This window comes from Terrapene carolina, unplaced genomic scaffold (assembly GCF_002925995.2).
Source record: "Terrapene carolina triunguis isolate 2854851 unplaced genomic scaffold, T_m_triunguis-2.0 Scaffold262, whole genome shotgun sequence".
Taxonomy (NCBI): domain Eukaryota; kingdom Metazoa; phylum Chordata; order Testudines; family Emydidae; genus Terrapene; species Terrapene triunguis.
In genome coordinates, this window is record NW_020664613.1 from 880,649 (window position 1) to 901,618 (window position 20,970).

Here is a 20,970-nt window from a genome sequence, read left to right on the forward strand (position 1 = left end):
TTTTTTTTTTTTTTTTTTGGTTCTTGTTCTTGTTCCAGCCGCCCTGTAGGGGGTGGCGGCGCGGAGAACCAGAGCGCCCTGCAGGGCAGTCCTCTTCCTTCCCTCCCCGCCGACCGGAGCGGAGCCCTCGCGGCAGGAGGCAGCGCAGCGGGAGGGGCCGCGTGGCAGCGCCCCTGCTGTAGCCCTGGCCGCCCCCTTTTCTCTCTCTCTCTCCTGCCCACTCCCGCTCCCTTCCCCTCCCCCCTTCCCAGCCGGTCCCCCTGCACCCGCGCTCCGGCCGCGCCGCAGTTTTTTTTGTTTGTTTTTTTTTGCTTGGGGCGGCCAAAAAGCCAGAGCCGGCCCTGGTAGGAGTTTGAAAATAAAAGGGGTATTCAAAGTGAGTATCACATATGGTCAGTGCTTAATTTGTAATGAAAGATGTGCCGGGGCTCAAGCAATTTTTTTACATTCATAACTGATGCAGTGCTAGAGGTGCTGGGGCTATGAACTGCCAAGTCCAGAGGTGCTAGGGCCCAGCCCTAGCAAGCCCTGCCACAAATTAAGCACTGCATATGGTGGAAAGGCTTTCTCAAAGAAGAAAGCTTTGCACCACTTTCTAAAGAGGGTCAGACTTGGAATTCACTGGGTCTCCTCTGGAAGGTTGTCCCAGAGCTGGGTCCCCTTCATAGAGAATGCTTCTCTGAACTCTCATGATTCATCCCGGTCTTAGTGATCTGAATGGTCCTGGAGGAGCGCAGCTGTCATGGGGGTTCACAGATCAAAGTTCGGTCATTGATGTAGCTGGGGCTTGATCCATTCATTGCCTTGAAAATTAGGACCAAGGCCCTAAACTGACATTGGATGCCAACTGGGAGCCAGGGCAGGGAGCTTAGCCCAAGCATGATGTGCTTACGGAAGCCTGAGTCATGGAGAATGGGGGCAGCTACATTCTGTACCAGATGGATGCTGTGAGTCAGTTTCACATTCAGCTTCAGATAAAATGATTTACAGTAATCCAGCTTGAGCCAGCTGCTCTTCAGCCAAGAGTTAATTTCCTGTAGGCAGTCTGACATTTTAGAAGTGGCAGTGGCTGCATCAGTGAATGCCAGAGAATGTCAAATCAAGTTCAAGGTTTCAGTCCTTATCTTCAAGGCCTTAGTGGCCTGGGCCCGGGGTATCTAAAATATCACCTAAAGATCCAGGATACATACAGACTCTGGTCATCAGCTCTTATCTTTGGTACAGTGAAACTTCCTACCATAAGAATTAAGCTCACTTCCAGGAGATGGAGCTTTCCTGGGGGATGGAGACTGTGGCGTGAACTCCAGGAGCTAAGGACCATGACACACCTCACCACCTTCCACTCTAAGGTGAAAGGTGCACTTTGATCTAGTCTTCTCTAGTAAATCCATAGCAATATGTGCATTTAAAAAAAATTCCCCAAATCAAAATGCTCCCCTGCAGCCACACTTCTCTTCCTGGGGGGAGGATGAGAGAATGCATGAACAACACACACGACAGATGTTAATTATGTTGCTGAAGGCATTCAGATACTGTGGTGAATAGGTTCTTCTACTGCGATTATGTAGAATAGTGTAGGTTTGAGAAAAATGTTATGTCCGAGTAAAATTCTTACAGCTGTTTAGTTGGGAAACTCTGTTACTTCCATTCTTTGGTTGGTGAAGGGATGTTACCCTGGTGTCAGAGATGTGCCCTCTGTGGTTCCCATGAAAATTTATCCAAATCTGGGCAAGTTATGAGCTTCTGAAATCTTGGAGTTAGCACATGCTCATTAGACTTATTGGAATTTGGCAGCTAAGTTCTCTGAAGATTTGGTCTGTACTCTGGGCCTTCTCCATCCTCTCACCATTCATATCTGTCATATCGCCACATGTGCCATCCACTCAGAAGGAGCAAGCAGGACATTCCTGGCATTTTTCTCCCCACAGCCACAGGCTGATGTGGTATCAGGCAAAAGAGCTGAGAGCAGGAGCATCCTGCCTGTGCTCCCGCCTACCAGTACCCAGGCAGCATGGAGGAGGAAGCTGCCTGACCCTGATCAAATGATATGTGGTGGACGATGGGCACAGGAACTCAGCAGGGGCAGCAGCTGGGGAGTGGGTGTGGAGGAAGGGAACTGGGGATGTAGTAAGGGGTTTTCTGGGTATCTATCTTGAGATACCTGGGGTCTGATTTGCAGACATGCTGAGTAGTGTCAGCTGCAAATGAGGTCAATGGGAGCTGTGCTCTGGACATATAAAGTGTGTTAAAATGCCAAATGCTCTTAAAAATCAAGCCCTAGGCTTCTCAAATTGGTTTTAAGTTCTGTGCTTCAGTTGCCCAAGTGTAAAATTGGTATAATAAATACCACCTCACAGGGGTGTTGTGAAGATTAAATCATTGATATTTATGAAGAACAAAGATGTGACAAAAACATCATAGAAAACCCCATGAGTAATTAATAGTTCTTTATTTACTGTAGGGTTTGGATGGTGTGCACAGTGACAGATAGGGATAAAAAGTATTGACTAGCTACCCTGTCCATGAGCACCATCCATTCTGTGCACAGAATGAGGCAGGGGTGCTGTGGAAGGAAATAGTCTGTGGCCATGTAAGTAAAGACCGTATCATAATGTATACGGTCACAAGGCCAGGCTTCTCCCCAGCTTCCAAAGGATTCACTGCCACTCCCACAGTCTGAGTCTTTTCATACTTAACCAGTCTACCAGAAAACAATTCCTCAGCTCATCCTTCACATCTCTGGTCTCACTGCCTTCTCTCTCAGGGACTCTGGCAGCCCTGCTGCGCCTGCTTTGTGACTCTCAGCCAGTTCTGTTCTCACAGCCAGTCCTCCCTCACTGGAATTCCCTCTGTAGTCCCAGGTGCTGCCCCACCCTCTTAAGTGACCAAATGCTCTGACACACGGGAGGTGGACTGACCTCAGTTACCGGGGCCGGTTACTCTGTGACCTATACAGTCAAGTAGGCCAAACTAAGGTTGCATATGCAACCGTAACTCTGGCACCTCCTAATTTTTGAGTGCTTGACTTTACAACCTTAACATAGTTTTTTGGCTGGAATGTAGATTTAGGGGGAGAATTTCAGAAGCACAAAGAGCAGTTAGGCACCCAAGACCCATGGGGAGTCATTAGCTGTTAGGCACCTAACTGCCATTTGTGCCTTTGAAACTGACTTGGCTGGCTCTTGAACTGGACCCCCGCCATACAAACTGACAGATTTAAATTGGGGAGTTTCATCTGGTTTTCTGTTGATAATATCGGAGGGTGGGTGATGAAGGGAGGTAGGTTCCCAGTTGAGGTGCTTCTGAAAATCCCACTTTCAGTTTTTGAATCCACTGATTTAAAAAAAATGCATGTGAGAGAGAGAATAAGACCCCCATAATTGAAATGGGTAAGTTTCCTGTACTAAGCACAGAGCTGCAAATTTGCTGCTACTTTCCTGGGAGCAGCTACAGCCTTCAGTATCCACTGGTTTCCTAAGGATCTCATATTAATCTTTGTTCTGCTTTGAATTTTTCTGGCTCTTCATGTTAGCCTGCCTCCGTGGGTTAGCAAGTCTCAACCATATTACACTTCAACAGCAGCATAGTAAGACTTTAATATAGTACCTGTTCTAGATGTACTTAATCTGTATTTGCTATATATGTACCCTAGGTGTTTGTTAAGGAATGTCAGTTCTGGGGAATTGTCAATCTGATTGGAGCTGATGCCCGTAATGCTAACATTCCTTTTGAGAACTCCTGCCAAGTATTGCCAGTACCAAAGTTATTGTCCCTGGATTGCTCCCACTACACTTAGGCCCATTGTTTCTCTTCATACTCCTTTTGTTATGAACATGGCTTTGCTGACAATGTAAATGTGGCTAAACCCTCGCCTTTCTGGGTAGCTGTATCATTTTGAGCTAAGCTATTACGTGGAAGTGACCATTATTGTGATGATGTAATTCTAGTTGTACTGTCACTGGCTCTTTGGTGCATTTTGATGTATCTGTCACGAGTGCACCATGATAATGGACACAGCACTATTAAGTTGTGCAGGGTGGGTTTTTTGGGGGAGGGGGGTAAACTTGGTTTTCTTAGCAAATAAAGTCTGCTTTTTTTTCTTTATAGTCTTAAAGAATATCCTCACCTATAATAAAGAATTCCCCTTTGATGTTCAGCCTGTCCCACTCAGGTAAGGAAAATTGTGGATTTGTACATGTAAAAACTGAATTGGTATGAAAGGCAGCATGGTCTAGTAGTTAGAGCAAAAGAGTGGGCGGCATGAACTCCTTGGATCACATACTTGCCATGTTGCCTTGGTAAGACAATTTTTTTAAAAGCAGCCTCTAATTTTGGGGTACCTAAACTGTAGATGCCCATAGCCTTTTTTCGTGCCTCAGATTTGCTAAACATTCAATGTCACTTGAAATTAGTGGAAAAATCAGGCCCTTGGTATCCAAATTTAGAGTCCACTGAAATTTGGCCCATAATCTCTGTCTGTCTGTCTAATTTGATTGCTAGCTTTGCAGGCTCAATTTGGTTAGTGTGTATAGCATTCAGATGATCAAAAGTACTAAGTGTGTTTTGGGACAATGTGTTTGTTCTGCACTAAACCTGGGGATGGTGACTTTTTTTCCATTGATAAACTTTATTTTAAGACAAGTCACTAGGTTTTGTGTGTTTGTCTTACAGGAAGATTTTAGCACCTGGAGAAGAGGAGAACTTGGAATTTGAGGAAGATGATGAGGAAGGTGGAGCTGGAGCAGGGTCTCCAGATTCTTTTCCTGCTAGAGTTCCAGGTAGGGTGACCAGCTTCATCATCTGAAATATTTCATACACCAAGGAAGGGGCATTAGACTTGTTTAGAAGCTGTTATAAGGGGAAGCCATTTCCAGTCACTCCTGGATCACCTTCAACAGTACTTCTCGAATGGTTAGACACGAAAGCAATAAATATCTCATAGGAATCTTGGACTAGCGGCTGAACCAGATGGAGTTAATCAGTGAGAGCAATATTCCTCCCTTCAGTGAGGAGATGGAAATTATAGCTGGGTATTCTGTCTTGCTTTCATGGTGCATCATTTTGTGTGAGAGACTAGTTTGAATTAAACCATTGTGGGGGTGTTGCTTTCGTTTTGCTATCCAAAGGATAAATCACTATCCATATGAAAGCATGTGGAGCAGTTGAAACATCTACAGGTTCTAGTGAGGACACAGCTTGTTAATTACATTTTTGTCTGCTGAAGATTCATGGGGATAAGAGAGTGGAAAATTAGAATCAGAGGGATGTTGTTCTCCTTATTGTTTCTCATTTCTTCAGAGCAAATTACCAAATTTAAGTTCTGGGAAGGGGGAAAAATTTTGGTACTAGAATTGTAGGCAGCATAATTGGGGCAGGGACTCTCTTCATCTGTGCAGATAGTGCCAAGCATGATAGGTCCCTGATATTGATTTATTTGGGCCTCTGGATGCCACTAGAGTATAAATGATTCATATATGCAACTGCTGATTTTAGTGTAAGTATGAAAGCTTAATGCCAGTGTGCAGACTACACACGACTAGCTTTGTGGTACAGTATATAACGGCAGTTTCTGAATGCTGTTGTCTTGCTGTACATCTGTTATCATGAGAAACTGTAAATATGAGTTCTGTCAGTTTCAAACTGACATCTCCCAGGGTATTGCTTTTGTCTTCCCCTCTGTGTGGCTGTATGTCTGTGTTGTCTTTGTTGTTTGTCACCTCTGACGTTCTATTAATGAGAAGTAACATGAAAAATTGTAGTTGAAGATATCCTTAGTGAATCTAAGGATTAAATTCTACACATAGTAAGGGGACTTCTTTTGTAGTCAAATGATCTTACCTTAGTAAGAAGCAAAATGGCCACAGTGGTTTGGGGTAGAGGGAGATGCTTAAATAAAACAGGATGTCTAACATTCAACACACTGGCTACTTAGAATACTTAAAGTAGGTAAAGAGCTGGAAGGGGCCCTGGGCAACTCGGAGAAATGTGCAACTCTATTGCATTTAGGTCACCCGTTTTGAGTGCTGCCCATATTGGCAGCAGTTGAAAGATACCACCATTTAGTGGGTGATGCTCACTAAGAATTGAGCTGAGGCCTCCAGTTCAATTCACAGGTGTTTCCAGTGCAAAACTACCACAATTAAAAATACACCGATGCCAATGTTAGACACCAAGAATGAACCACAGAGACTGAATTAACATCTCATTCCAAGAGGTGGCATCTTCATTTTAGAGTTGGTGAAGGTACAATGGCAGAGCAGTGTGGAGAAGCTTATACTGGCCTCCCAGTGATGCACCTGTTCTGAGGGTAAATAGACAGAGCTCTGAACCCACCACCTCTCTAGCTCTCTGAACCCACCACCTCTTAAAGAAGCGTTCAGTTCACATGACCAGAACACAGCTCTGTTCTGAAAAGTAATGAGGTACAAATGGTACCTTCTTACTTAGCAGATGTGCTCCCGGGGTGTGGTCACATCTGCTGATTGTTGTTACAGAAATGTGTTTACTGCTTTTGGTCCTCCTTGTGCATCATGAACAGCACTGTTACTAAGCTGCAAACAAATACACCTTTGCAACCTCACTGAAGGCAATGGAGCTGTGCAGGTGCCACTAATTAGGAACTTATAGACCCTTTAGTTCAAGTGATGTGCAAGAAGGGAAGAACCTAGCTTGACATTGAAGCCAAATTGGGTTTGCAGGGTTGACTGTTAGAAGAGACAAATGTTTATTGGTAAACCCAGCACACTAGATGTAAAATCAGAGTGAGATAATACACGTTAGGCCCCACAGAGCCATTCGTACCGAATCACTTTTCAGGATAGGACCACACTTCAAGAGTAGGTAAGGGCACCCTATAAACTTAGTATTAACACATTTAGTTTGTTGCCCAACTTGCAGCATGAATTGCACACCCTGCTTTCACTTAGTTTGAAGTTGTCTTCAAAAAGGAAGTCAGCCTTAATGCAAACAATCTAACAGCCTTGAATTGTCTTGCCACTTGGTACAATCTGGGTTTCTTTTGCCTTCTGTACAGGAATATTTGTGTGGCATGATGTTTGACGATTCGGTGACCTAATTACTTAACTTTGGATGGTGGACAATAAGGCTCAAACTAAAATAAACTATTCACAGAACCTTCTGATCTGAGGCTTATAAATCTAAGCAACAGACTGACCCAGTTGATTCAGTAGGTTACATTGTACTTTCCTCACTTATAGACTTTGCTTCTGTATGCTTTTAATTCACATTAGATTACTATATTGTCTAATTGTCCATGGTCTTGTCTTCTACATGCATGGCTTCATCATGTTAACACATGCTAAACCATTCTAACATCTGCTAACTCAGGAGTCATTGAAGGTATGATAACATTTTAATGTGTATAGTCATTGCTGTGGCATCTTTCATTTATATCTTAATTCCAAGTGTCAAAGTATAATTGTTTTCATAATGAAAGAATTGGGGGCTTCTCTGTGTATAAGTACCCGGTGAGCTGACTTGCAGCTACAGAGAAAAGAAGGATCATGTTTTAGTGTAGCACCTTAGATGGCTCTCTAGAAACTTGCTCGTCTTGATTTCTCTTGCTCTCTGTCTTGCAGGATTGCTGGTTGCATGTATAGCTGGGTTTCTTTCAATGGGGTGCATGCCTAGCTGGCTTTGCATTGCTAACCGGAAATGCTTTGTGACAGAAGTTGGGCTACAGAGTGACCTAGCAAATACACTATTTCATTCTTGCATGTTACCCCAATCTGTTCTATGTCCTGCATGGAAATAAGTAGGGCTCCCTGTTGCTTAGGCTAAAGTGACTGAAGTTTATCTCCTGGGTAGCTTCACTCACTGTTAAAACTAACAGGCCCATTCTGATGTCTAGTCTTCTCCACTAGACCGCAGGTTCTAATTCTTTTCAAAGGTTGCTACCAACTGATTGGTGCCTGTGTGAGATGGATCCAGTAGTCTCAATCCAAATCCTGACTGTCATACATGGTGGCTTGTATGACACGGACATCCATAACTGCCACATTCTTAAGCGGTCTTAGAAGTGCTAGGGATTAAAATGGTAAGGAGACCTGGGCTGCCTTAGAGATCCAGGAGGGGGAGAGGACCATTTGATGGAAGCTTGAATCGCTACTCCTTATCTACCCGATGGGCAAATAAGGGACTTCACACAGTCAATCCGGCGCTCTCCAGGAGCAGTAAATTAACATGGGGAAAAATAAAATTCTTAAAACAAACCCAAGGAAAAGGCCCAAGTCTGCCCCCTTCCTAAAGTGCTTTTTTTTACTTATTAAATATCCCACTGATAACAAAAACCCTCTGTCCTCCCAAGCAATAGCTGGCGAAGAACTTGAAATCACAGGTTTTATATTATGCCCCTGGCCGGATTCCCTGCTCTTTGGAGATGGCTTTGGCATGCCTCCTTCATTTTTGTGTTTGATATAGGATAGGCAGGGCGCATCTACAAGCCCATAGGGAACACAGGAAAGGGCTGGTTGAGGTACAAGTCCTCATTTTAAGCACATGTCTAATAAACTTGGCAGGAAAACTCATGGCAAACCACAGTGCCAGAGAAATGGCTCCGTGTTGAAGCAGGATGTGTCAGCAATTTCCCCCAACATGAAAAGTGCCCGTTTTCATTGATATTGTGGACTATCCAATTCAATCTTTAGTTTTTATTCATCTGTTCCCAACTCTACAGTTAGCAGTCTTTGTCCCATCAACATTAAATGCTGGGGGCCAAAGCCTGTCTTTAGGTATCTGAGTGCAGCTATGACCCACTCTACTGTGAGATGTGGTCCCTTGTGGTGGCTGGTGCATAGAGGCCATGAGTCTATTACAGCTGTCAGCTAAGGCCATAGAGACTCATGCTTCTGTTACTGAAGGTTCTGGGTTCCAACCTTGTTAACGACCCCAATGAGGTGGTGGGAATAGTCATACAACCCCTATAGAAGTCCTGGTTGCTGGGGGTGCAGTTCTATGGGCAGAATATTTGGTCCTTTATTTTGAAGCCTGTCTCTCTGTCATAATATAGTGAAGAAAACTTAAATCTGTGGAGGGGATGACTGACTCCATTTGCCAAGGGAAATTATGTCTTTTCACTTCTGGAGTCATAAAACTTGCAGTCAAAAACAAGGCTTTACATCAGACTTGCTCATGAGTTTACTTTCTCTTACACCGTTTGTGAATCTAGCACCACTAACACCAGATTCGGTCTTAAAACCTCCCAGCTTTCTTTAAAATCAGCCTGGAGGAAATATCCTATAGTTGATTTCAAGGGTATTTGACTTATTGGACAACAGGGGATGAATCACTCGATAATTGCCCTGTTCTGTTCCTTCCCCCTGAAGCACCTGGCATTGGTCATTGTCAGAAGACAGGATACTGGGCTAGATGGACCATTGGTCTGACCCATATTGCCATTCGTATGTTTCTTACATGCTACTGATATCTCAAACTACCAGCTGTGCTACAGTGTACCTCAATGTTCCAGGGATTCTCCTACATTAACATCAGTCTGTGTCTGAGCGTAAGAACATCTTTGATTTTCTTGATGTTTAGTTGGAAATGACTTGGCATCCCCCACATTCTCTCAGTTCTGGCAAATACTTTTTTATACTGCTGCCTTTTGATGTCTAATGCCAATAGATGCTAAACACTCTAGACCAGTGTTTCTCAACCTTTTTGATACCAGGAACCGGCTTGCTGCCTTCCTAAACTGTCAGGGAGATCTCAGGGACCAGCACTTGTCCACAGACTGGTTGTTGAGAAACACTGCTCTAGAAGAACCCTGCGGATCTGGTATTTCTCTTACCTCCCCAGGAGTGGGGTTTATACCAATGGAACATTCCCTTCTCTATTGCTCCCATCTCTTTTACTAGTTGTAAATGATCAGCATGAAGCTGGTGGATGGATGCCTGGACTCCCTGCAACCACAAGTTCTAATCCTAGCAGGGTGATCTCAGCCCTTAAGAGCTATAGAAATGGAATTCTATTGCAATTTACAATGCGTGCATATCCGAGACCTGAAAACCAAAGGTCCTGTCTGCTCTGCTTGACGTTAAAGATCCCACAGCACTTCCTGTAAATAGATGCTTACCCCTATGTCTCTCAATGTTGTTCAATATGTTATGCACTGACTTGCCACTCTTCACTCCAGAGCTGGTGACTGCATTTCTTTGCACCTATAAATGTGTAAACCACTTTGAGATTCGTTGGTGTTAGATGACTCTATGTGTCGTGAGGCTGCAAATCCTGGGCCTTAGGACTAATCCTTATCCCTTCTCATTATCCACTATAGTTTGTGGTGAACAAAGGCTTCCATGAGCAATGACGATGGGGGAAGGACTGAAGTAGGGCCCTAGCTGTAAGAGTCCCAAAGGGTTAATGTTTTGGCTTGCTCTCTGTTGCCAGGTACTTTATTACCCAGGTTGCCGTCGGAACCCGGGATGACGTTACTCACTATCAAAATAGAGAAAATTGGTCTGAAAGATGCTGGGCAGTGCATTGATCCTTATATCACAGTTAGTGTAAAGGGTAAGTATTGCTCTTTCTACTGTGTTCTGACTTCTACTCTCTGTGAAGGGACGTGTGTGTTTTAGGGAAATAGAATCCCTCTTCCCCATACAGGGAAGCACTCTTGTTGGCACTCAGAGCCCCTCTCTCTCTCTCTCTCTCTCTGTGTACAATCATTTTGTGGCTTTACGAGGTGCTATCTTAGTCAAGGATGAGAAGATTCTGATTGTGCTTCTGAGTAGGGTCCTGCATCTCCTGCACTATCCCTCAGCCAAAACAAGTGGATATGAACCTTCCTCCACTCTCTTGATTCCTGTGACTATATTCAACATTCAGACCCCTGCTTCTCTGGATATGTCTACTGTACAATTAGACACCCGTGGCTGGCCCTTGCCAGCTGACTCAGCCTTGCGGGGCTGTTTAATTGCAATGCCGATGTTCAAACTCGGGCTGGGGTCCAGGCTCTAGGACCCTGCAAGGTTGGAGGGTCCCAGAGCTTGGGTTCCAGCCTGAGCTTGAATGACTACACCACAATTAAACAGCCCCTTAGCCTGAGCCCGAGTCAGCTAGCATGGCCAGCCGCGGGTTTTTAAGTGCGGTGTTAGATGTACCCTGTGTCTCTGAGCTTGTCTACATGAACATTTAGTTTGTGGCAAGCTGGGGTGTGAATCTCCCCTCACGTGCCTGCTGCACTCGCTGTGCGTGTCTGTGTGGACCCTGCTGACTTGTGTTAACAGTTCGTTAAGAGTGTTTTGATCTAGTCTTGCCTCAGAGAGAGTACTAGACCAAAGTGCATTAACAAACTGCTAGTGCATGTCAGCGGGGCGCACATGGACACTAGGTCCACGTCAGTCTAGTGCGGCGCAGATTCACACCCCAGCTTGCAGCAAAGTCATTGTTTGTATAGAGAAGCCCTCAGTCTGAAGCCTCTTCCCTCTGATGGAAAACTGGAGCCTGAATCCTGCTGTCTCGGGACCTACACATTCACCCTGCATTTCTCTCAGTGAGACACTGAAGATGCAAAAGGTTTATTTTTAATAATGTTGCTGTGGTTCTTCAGCATTATTTTTAGACTCTTTAATTACACATCATTCCTCGCATCCCTCCCAAGTATTCCTTGTCAGTCATTTGGTTTTTTTTGTTCTGTTCTTTTGCCCCCCAGCTGGCTTAGAAATCTAAATTTGTGGGACCAGGGGTTACAGTTCTTGTTGGAGTCCAACATCTGATCTGGGTCAAGTCAAGCATGAAGGAATGCATTTCATTTTTGGCTATTAGTAAAGTACCAATTTTTAACACCATTCTAATATTGGGTACTGAAATTTCAGAGTTCAAAAGCAAATATCCTATAAACTGCTACGCTGTTCTGTTGTTTGAAATGTGTTAAATTTTCCCTTTGCTAGTTATATATTGTAAAAACACAAATGCTAGTAGCTGCAGGCAGGAGGCAGGGTAGTGTGCGCAAGTGCTATGCAAGCTTTCCCCATACAACCCTGCCCCTCAGTCCTGACCTACAGTACATGTGGTATTCTTCTGAGAAGCAGAAGTTATCAAGCAATGCTGTTATTAAATTGTATGATAGTCTGACTCCGCTTTCCACTTACCTATTAAACTCTTAACTCCCCAGTGGGAGACTGCACAACCTATTTGAAATGAGAAGGGGTGTACTTTAATTCCCCTCCCAAGTTTTTAAAGTGAGTCTACTCAGAAAAGTGACTGTTTTAAATTTTTTTTAAAAAGGCATTCTGAGACCGTGTTCATTGTCTCAGTGACTCCATACCAAACCTGTGTGGGATTTTTTTCTTCTTTTAAACTTACTATCCTTAAAATCTGTCTGGAATCTGAACGTTGGTGGCTAACTCTTCAACCATAATAGTTCTGCCACTATTTGTTAATGTATTTCAGCAGCCCCCAGATGCCTTCATCGGGGTCCAGGTGCTAGGCACTGCCAGACACATGCCCACACAATAAAAAAGACAGCCTCTGCCCCAAAGAGCTCATGATCTTACCATATGCTGAGGCACAACAGATGGATGAAACAAACTGGTGAGGGGAGGAGGGCGGAAGTGGGAGAGGACAAAGTAACAGTCAAACAACCATAAGTAGAATAAGCAGCAATCTTGCTTGTTCTGGCTTATGCTGGAGCAAAACAGTTGTTAATCTGTGCTCGCATAACTGAATCCAGTTCCCTCCCCCATACCTGTGCTAGCTCTAGAGTGCCAATAGGAGTGAAAAGTAGTGAGCACTGTTTCTAGCCAGGAAAGCAAGCATATCTGCATCTGGACATTCAGAGGTAATGGGTTACGACTGTATTTTTCCATAGACTTTTCTCAGAATAGACCTTTAAGCTCTATGTGAAAACTTTCCTCAAAAGGGAATTTGATACTTCACTGGCAAGCATAAAAATCACCCTTTTTGAAAATAAAATTGACTAGTTCTGGCCTGTCGCTAATAGGAAGGTGACAGAGCAGTGACTCTGACATTTCAGGGGGTTCTCTTTGGAACAGAAGAAAGAGGATGCAGTGCTGGTTTTGGAATTTGAACCCAATGAACTGATGATAGGATGTAATAAATATGGATTATGGATAAAATTTGTTAATACTAGGATGGAAAGTGCATGTATGCTAATGATAAAATGACAAGTTATTTTAAAAGATGTTTGACCTTAAAAGGGGCTAATTTTTTATTTCCTCCAGATGTGAATGGGGTAGACCTGACCCCTGTGCAGGATACTCCAGTGGCTTCAAGGAAAGAGGACACTTATGTTCATTTTAATGTGGACATTGACATTCAGAAACATGTTGAAAAACTAACAAAAGGTGGGTAATTTTAGCCTTCTGAAATGGGGTGCATGAATCTTCAGGGCAGTAGTCTTGACACTGCTCCTACTCTGAGGAGGAGCCAGGCAGCTTGGGCCTGGCTGCTCCTCAGAGTAGGAGCAGTGTCAAAACTACTGCCGTGAAGATTCTTGGGGCTCAAGACCCCAGGGTTGTCTGCGTGGCAAGCCTGGGTGTGAATCTACAGTGCAGTAGCAACTTTGCGGACACTGCGACAGCTCACTGCAAGTCCTAGAGTAGTGGCTTGGCATATTTTGCTTTCAAGTAGTACACTCTCTGTTACACTTGTTTGGACCAGTCACACTGTCCTGCTGTGGTTCTGTCATTCATGAGTAATAGAGTGGGGCTACAAGCTCAGGGGAGTAATTCTAACATTTCAAGAAGCATGATTTTTCTTATTGATTCAGGAGATTTAGAGAAATAATAGAAGCCATTGTCTCTGATATATGTAGAACAGGTTATGATGACAGTCATATTTCCATGTCAAGGAATCTGTTTTAGGCAACATTTGACTAGTTTTTCCTCTAACTTCCCCCCCTTTAGGTGCAGCTATTTTCTTTGAATTCAAACACTATAAGCCCAAGAAGAGATTTACCAGCACCAAGTGCTTTGCTTTCATGGAGATGGATGAAATTAAACCTGGGACAATTGTTATAGAACTGTAAGTGGCCTAGCATATAATCTTATATATAGATGATATATAAATATACACAGTAGATTCCAGTGACATGATACAAAGGAACTAATCTAGAGCTTGGTATTGTCTGCTGATGCTTTGTGTTAGATATAGGAAACTGTTTACTGTCAAACTTACCACTTTGTCTCCTCCTGGTTTTCTTGCTACTTTATTCCTATGATCCTGAAAATACAATTACAAACCCCAGCATTTGGTTTGGAAGGAACTTTGAACAGACCAGCATAAAGGTGTCAGGTTATATAGGAGTTCTGCATTTTGATCCTTAACTAAAGTAATCAGATCTGCTACTAAAAAAAACAAACATCTTCCTGACTACCAAGCAGGCCTTCTTTTAGAATGAAACCCCTGTGGCTTGCCACACACTCAAGGGACACGATCAGGTCAAAAATAGCTTTCAAAAACAAATTACGTACTACACTAAGTTGGAATATTAAAACTGAAAATGTTAAACCCCTTCAGAGTTATAGGCTCACTACTTGTACGGTCTTCTGATTGGAAAAAGACAAACCAGCCAGTTTACTTTCATTCTTTAATAGGTATGGATTTCTGACTCTCTTGGTGCCACTATTGTAGTGCTGTAATATGAGTTGCAAACATTGAGGGGCATGACAATTTGTCTCATCTCCTTAACTTTATTTTCTTTCTTATTGCTATTTATCAGCCGGAAGAGAAGGGCTGGGAGTTGTGAGCTGTCAGTTGCAAAATGGCCATTTTGGGGCTGTAGCTATTTGACTCTCCCAAATTTAAAGGGCCAGTCCCAGAAAGGCATGCAGGTAGTCCCAACTACTTTGTCACATGGGGACGTGTTTTAATCCAAAGTAACTTTAGTGGGAAACATCTAATGAAAAAGGCTCCTGATAATAGTAACAATTTTGTAAGATCTGGTGTGTTTGTTTATTTGTTTTTTAAACAAATCTAAATATTGTCAGAATTATACCTGCAGTAACAGGTTGCAAGTGTGTGTGAGGCAAAGCAAGATAACCTGAATGTCTTGCAACTGAATTCTCTTCTACTCAGGCTGGTATGCGTTTGAAAGTTTAACTTGCCATGCCTTGAAAATAATATTCCAAAGAAAAGAAAATGACAGTTTTTCCTGTGTAACCTACTTTTCATTATTGTTCCCTTGTACGAATCCTAAATTCATACCTGAAGCACTTTCACAGATCGTGTCAATGGGGTCTGGGTACTGTTGGAACACAAGCATTTGAGCCTGGGTTTATTCAGATGCATTTAGTCATCCTTAGCATTCGCCTTCAATTTTATTTCTTGTGGTTACAGATACAAAAAACCCACTGACTTTAAAAGGAAGAAACTGCAATTGTTGACCAAGAAACCACTTTATCTTCACCTCCATCAAACATTGCACAAGGAATGACCCTTTTGTGAGACTTCTGTGAACTAAACCACTTGTCACAAATCATGGTAGCTGCGTGTGTAGCACCCCCATCCTTCAACAGGCAGGAAAATGGCTGTACTCATGCCAGTAGGTCAGATGAGACCATCACACACTGCACAGCAATATCACAGGGTCAGAGGTTAAGCCTACCATTCAGGTGCAAGTTTCTTCCAGTACCTTTTGGATACCAGTTTTATCACAAGCGGGCTGAAGTATTTTGTGACAATTTCTCTTCATAATTGAGCTGTTTCTAAAATTTCAATTTTGTAACTTACCTCTTGTTTTTACCCTTGCTTCAAAAACCTTGCTAGAGGGTGGGAAGTGCCCCATTCACCAAGCCTGATGCAGCAAAATGTCGTGGCAGGTTTGCTAGCTTGTTTACTCTTGCTATGCTTGCTATTGCAGTCCCTCACATTTTAGAATCCTTCACTCTGTCTTGTTGGGAGGGTGGGGGAAGGTGATAGAAAAGGGATTTTACAGAAAGAAAGTGTCTGTGAGTGGTTTAAGAAGCAGGAGGATGGTGGTTAGAGAGAGAGAGAGATTCAATCCAAAGTTGAAATGCTGCTCTAGAACATCTTGTCAGCCTGCTCTTTTGTCTTATCTGGCTAAGTGGCAGAGGAACGGAGGGAGGAGTGTTGAGGGTAAAAGGGAAGGTGCTGATGAGACAACCAAATTGTCAATTGTTTATCTCAATCGGATAGTTCCCAGACTTGCAGCATCTAGTGTATCGTGATTTCAGGTAGAACTTGTCTATTATTACAAGTGTTGGAATCCCTTAAAAATCATGAATACTTAAGGGAACAACCTTCTTACATTCTTTTTTCTATACTTTGTATTTCCTACCCACTTTCCCAGACAGTGGTGTACAAAGGGGCATGTGTGGGACAGCTTTGGGGGCCCATCCTACTGCCTTTGCTGTCAGTGGGAGTTTTACCATTGATTTCACAGGTGGTCGGATCGGGCCCTTACTACTCAATGTTTTTGGTGGGGGCTTTATGCTAACAGCTTGGAAGTGCTCTGGCTATCTCAGGCTGTCGACTGAAGACAGACGCCTGCCCATGAAAAACTCTTTTCATAAAATCTGATTGTGGATCTTTGCATACCTCTATTTGTATGCAAGTCTGGAAACTTAGTCTAAAATAACCTGGTTTTTATGTAGGTAGATAGGATTATCATTTATTTTCTATATTATTGAGATGCATAGTGTGTAATAAGCTGCAGGGCATTGGCTTATTATAACATGAATATTTGCATCCACCTTTTAACTTAATAAAGGGACCGAAGTAGAACCCATTCGAACTTTTCATATATTCAATGAGTGGAATATTTAATACAGTTCTTCAAGGTCTGATGTGCTTCATGTGTATCTTAAATAGTGCCTGCATACACACTGCTATGCTAACAAGGACCAGCTCCAGGAGAATGCAGTGTCAAGTGTTAGCTTTTCTAATAGCTTGGACGTAAATGTACCATTAACGCCTTTCTTTCTGCACCATGTAATACTAACGCACTCCAGAACACTGTTTAAAAAAGTGAGGGGAAAGGATTTTTTCACTTTTCACAGCAGTCTGTTTATGGAGTATATCAGGGGTGTTCCTTTCTGCCTCTCGTACAGTGATTTGAAGGGAACTGTAATGGGGATAAAACGAGGCCTTTTGGAAGTTGGAAGCTGAATTTATTCTCCCCTTCTTTCCTCTCCTCTGGCTTAATTGTGGATGAGTTCACCTCCGTGAGCAATTATTTGGCTAATGGCTGAAGAACTGTATTTTCCTGTTAACAGTTCTAAAAGGGACCCAATTACATTATAACCTTTTACAACAATGTCATGCCTGAAACAAACACTAAATATCTTGATTAGTTTTGTTAAAATAAATGTAAATAGAATCGGCCATAGTGTTCCTCCATTGTGTCTGCTGGTGTTGTACAAAGGAAGGAAACATTCATTAAATAAACTGACAATATCTTATAGGTACAAAACCACAATTTTTCACCACTGCAAAAGGTGTAGTGTATGACCTTGATCATCCAAAGCACTTGCTTAAAGTTAAAGTCAGTGGGTCTCTCTGCATGCACCAGTGCTTTGCTGAATAAGGTTCTAGGCCTCATGTAGCCTTTTTAAAGTTCATTCTAAGAGGCTTCCATGTTTTCCGATGTGTACATTTGTCCTACTAAATAAATAAATATTTTGTGGCTATGTACTTGTCTACATATGAAGTACTCAAATACATCTCCATATAAACTGTCCTGTTAGGTGATCATCAGTCAGTAATGGGGAAAGTTAAAACCTACTCGTACCCTCTGTATGTTATACTGACTCCTAGGGATAATCCTTTCAAAGTTAAGAACTATTTAAGATGTTAATTTAGGGGAGTTAAATGAAATGGAATACACTTGCTTTGGGGGGGGAATATAATAGGTTAAACTTTAACTTGAGGGATCTGATTTTCAAAGATGGGTGTCCTTAAAATGCATATGTAATAGATGTATACAATTAACCAGTTACATGTCTACTGGTGAATGTTTATGAGCCAATGTGTACACTAGTGCCTACAAATTAAACATGTTTTCATGTGAAACAGATCCAGTTGTTTTAAACTATCACCCTCGAAGTCCTTCCTTAGCTCTTGAAGTCCCTATTAACTGCAATTGTATGGAATGTCAAGTGCAGTACAGTTTGAAACCTTGTTTGTTTCAATATACAAGTAGAGCTTTGTATTTAACTAATTGTAGATGAATGTTTGTAGAATGTTTTTTAAAGTCCATTCTCTCTACATTTTTTTCATCCTTCATGATCCCTGAAAGACTTTCCCAAGAGTGAAACAGAGGGTGCTGCTTGTATAGCTATGCACAGTGGTGATCTACAATTCTGCTATATCAGTCAGAGCTTGAGTTTAGCTAAAAGGTCATTTCTTATAGTATTTGAATAACCTACCTCCAGTTACAAGTCAAATAAATGGCTGCTTGTATGTGGAAGTAAAGATGTAGTTTCTGAAATTGGCCCTGCACTAGATTTTTTTTGCTATCCCTCTCCCCAAAAGAGAAACTATTCAAAGCTTTATATGCCAGAGGGTTCAACTTTGCTCCCCAGAATGGATCTAGCTTCCCAGAACAGTAGAACCTCAGAATTATGAACACTTCAGGAATGGAGGTTGTTTGTAACTTTAAACAAAAGTTCACAACTGAATATTGACTTAATAAGCTTGGAAACTTTACTATACAGAAGAAAAATGCTGCTTTATTTTTTAGTAGTTTAAGACAATACAGTACTTTTGTCTCTAGTGCTGCCTGATTGTTTACTTCTGGTTCCAAATGAGGTGTGGGGTTGACTGGTCAGTTTAACTCTGAGGTTCTACTATTCATATCTCTATTTTAAGAGTATGAGGATTTCACTTGAGCTATTTCCTATCTTCCCTTGTAGCTGTTTAACCACCTCACCCAAAGCCCAGTAGAGGCTACTGATGCTTGCAGACTAGCACCACTTCAGCCTACAGGAAACTTACTTTTTCCCTCCCAAACCATTTGCCAGGGGGAAATCCTGTAAGCTTAAAATATACCTTCCCTGAAGTTTCATTTTGTAGAGTATAGTTCCATGTGTTTAAACAATTTGCTAAACTCCATGATTACACAAGATAGACTTAGGTGCTTTGTAAAGGGCACTTTACTTACTATTCATAATCTGAATTCAGCCCACTAATTGAAGTTCTAGCCTTTATTATATTTTTGAAACTCCCAGGTAGACCTGTGATGCAACACTGAAGAGCTCAAACTATACAAACTTTGAAATACAGAGTTGTGCTTTTGGGAGTTGTTTTTTTTTTTTTTTTTTTTTAAACAGCATTGGACCCAAACTTCTCTGTACTGCAGTTAGGCTAGCCTGTGACCCATTTGCTTGTCTTTCACTGCAATATATATATATGTCAGTTCAAGGCTGCCTACATGGGCAGAAGTGATGTAAGATCTGATTACAGTTCCATAAAACCCAAGTGACTTACATCTCTTAATCAGGGGTTTGCTAGAGCCTCATCTTAAAAAGGTTGTACAACTGCTTGTATGAGTAGCTCAAGTTTTACACAAGGAGTGTAGAGCATTTAAGGTTACTGTTAACTTCTCACAAGTGGCTTATATTAACTCCAATCACAATGACTAAGTGTCTTTCTAAAGAACCAACTGGCTCAAGTTGCTTCCATGACAGATTCACTTGCATGCTCAAACAAGATCTAGCAAATTGATTTTGCTCTTTATTAGTAGAATTTTCCTTCGAGTACAGGGTAGCTTGTGTTTGATCTTTTTGACCAGACATCTTAAAAAGGTAAATAATTTTACAGTCTTTCTGTAGACCCTTGGTCTACAATAACTGCAGGTTAATATAAGGGAGAAGACAAGTTGGGTAACATTTTACTTACAAAAATATTTCCACAGGAAATGTTTTGATTACATTTTTCATGAAATTTTAAGTCATTCAACAACTGGTTACATAGGCTACATTAATTAAAACCAACCACACAGGTACTTTTGTATTGCACATTTAAAGAGCTGCAGGTAGCCCACAACTGTAAGAAGCAGGCTTCAAGTCCATCATAGCATATGATTTTTGCATCCCCAGTGGATGAGTGTTCTTTAAGGTGATCTCAAATGCACATGGCTAGGGAAATTTGAGGGAAAAGTAATTCTGCAAAAACTAATATACTGAAACCAAACCTAAGAATAAAATTAAAATATGGTTGTCTTTTGAAGCCATTTAAAGTCCTAACTGCATGAAATGTGCTCGAGTCCATTCCACAGAGCTGCCATCCAACAGCTGAAGTTAGGGTTTTTGTTCAGGAGGATGTGTGTAGTCCCTGGGGCCTGCTGGTGACGGTGGACAAGGAGGGGCTGGTGGGTAGTCTCTAGATCCTGGTGGAGGCAAGTCTCTACTTGGAGGAGCGGGATAGTCCCTTAAACCTTGTGGGGGTAGCCGTGGGCCAGGAGGATAATCTCGTGGGCCAAGAGGGCCTCCAGGTCGAAAAGGAGGGGGGAAACATACATATCCTCTTGGATCAGGAGGCGGTAATGAGCCAGGAGGCATGTCTCTCATTCCTAATGGTGGGCCAGGTAAATAGTCTCTTGCAGCTGGAGGTGGTGGCGGAGGACCACGAACTGAAAGGAAAGAGGGGAAAGACTGAGTGATGATGGAAGTGCCACCTACATTGAAGTAGTGACTACACCCATTTAAGGAAAACGATACAGAAGTTTCCCAATGTCAGCCTGTTCACATCCTGGCCCAAAGCATTTCAGCTAAAGAAAGATATGCACCAGTCCGAAAGAGGTGCCCATAGAAACTGCAACCACACACTGAAACGTTCAAGGCCACAAATGCCTGCCGGCGAGATTTTGGGGAGCTAGAGGTTTTTTTTCACATTATTACTACTGTACAATAAACAAAGGAGCCATATTCAATGATGCTCAGCAAAGTGATACCCTGTGAGTTCCTGTATGTCTACATAATTCAAGTGTAGACATTGAGGGCTGGGCTCTTGGACCCTCCCCCGTTAAAT

At 42.4% G+C, this 20,970-nt stretch overlaps 2 protein-coding genes across 4 annotated transcripts in view; one reads left to right on the forward strand and one right to left on the reverse strand.

Moving 5' to 3' along the window:
* AIDA (axin interactor, dorsalization associated) overlaps nucleotides 1-18,012 on the forward strand; it is a 54,654-nt gene extending 36,642 nt beyond the window's left edge. The window contains exons 5-10 of the mRNA XM_024219265.2: nucleotides 4,108-4,171; nucleotides 4,672-4,778; nucleotides 10,408-10,530; nucleotides 13,203-13,325; nucleotides 13,887-14,004; nucleotides 15,319-18,012. Coding sequence (XP_024075033.1) covers nucleotides 4,108-4,171; nucleotides 4,672-4,778; nucleotides 10,408-10,530; nucleotides 13,203-13,325; nucleotides 13,887-14,004; nucleotides 15,319-15,415 — 632 coding nt within the window. The 3' untranslated portion in view covers nucleotides 15,416-18,012. The remainder of the gene's footprint in view (nucleotides 1-4,107; nucleotides 4,172-4,671; nucleotides 4,779-10,407; nucleotides 10,531-13,202; nucleotides 13,326-13,886; nucleotides 14,005-15,318) is intronic.
* A 1,649-nt stretch (nucleotides 18,013-19,661) lies between these two features.
* MIA3 (MIA SH3 domain ER export factor 3) overlaps nucleotides 19,662-20,970 on the reverse strand; it is a 37,709-nt gene continuing 36,400 nt past the window's right edge. For all 3 annotated transcript variants that reach the window (XM_024219263.2, XM_024219262.2, XM_024219264.2), the window contains one exon: nucleotides 19,662-20,572. In XM_024219263.2, coding sequence (XP_024075031.1) covers nucleotides 20,241-20,572 — 332 coding nt within the window. In that variant the 3' untranslated portion in view covers nucleotides 19,662-20,240. The remainder of the gene's footprint in view (nucleotides 20,573-20,970) is intronic.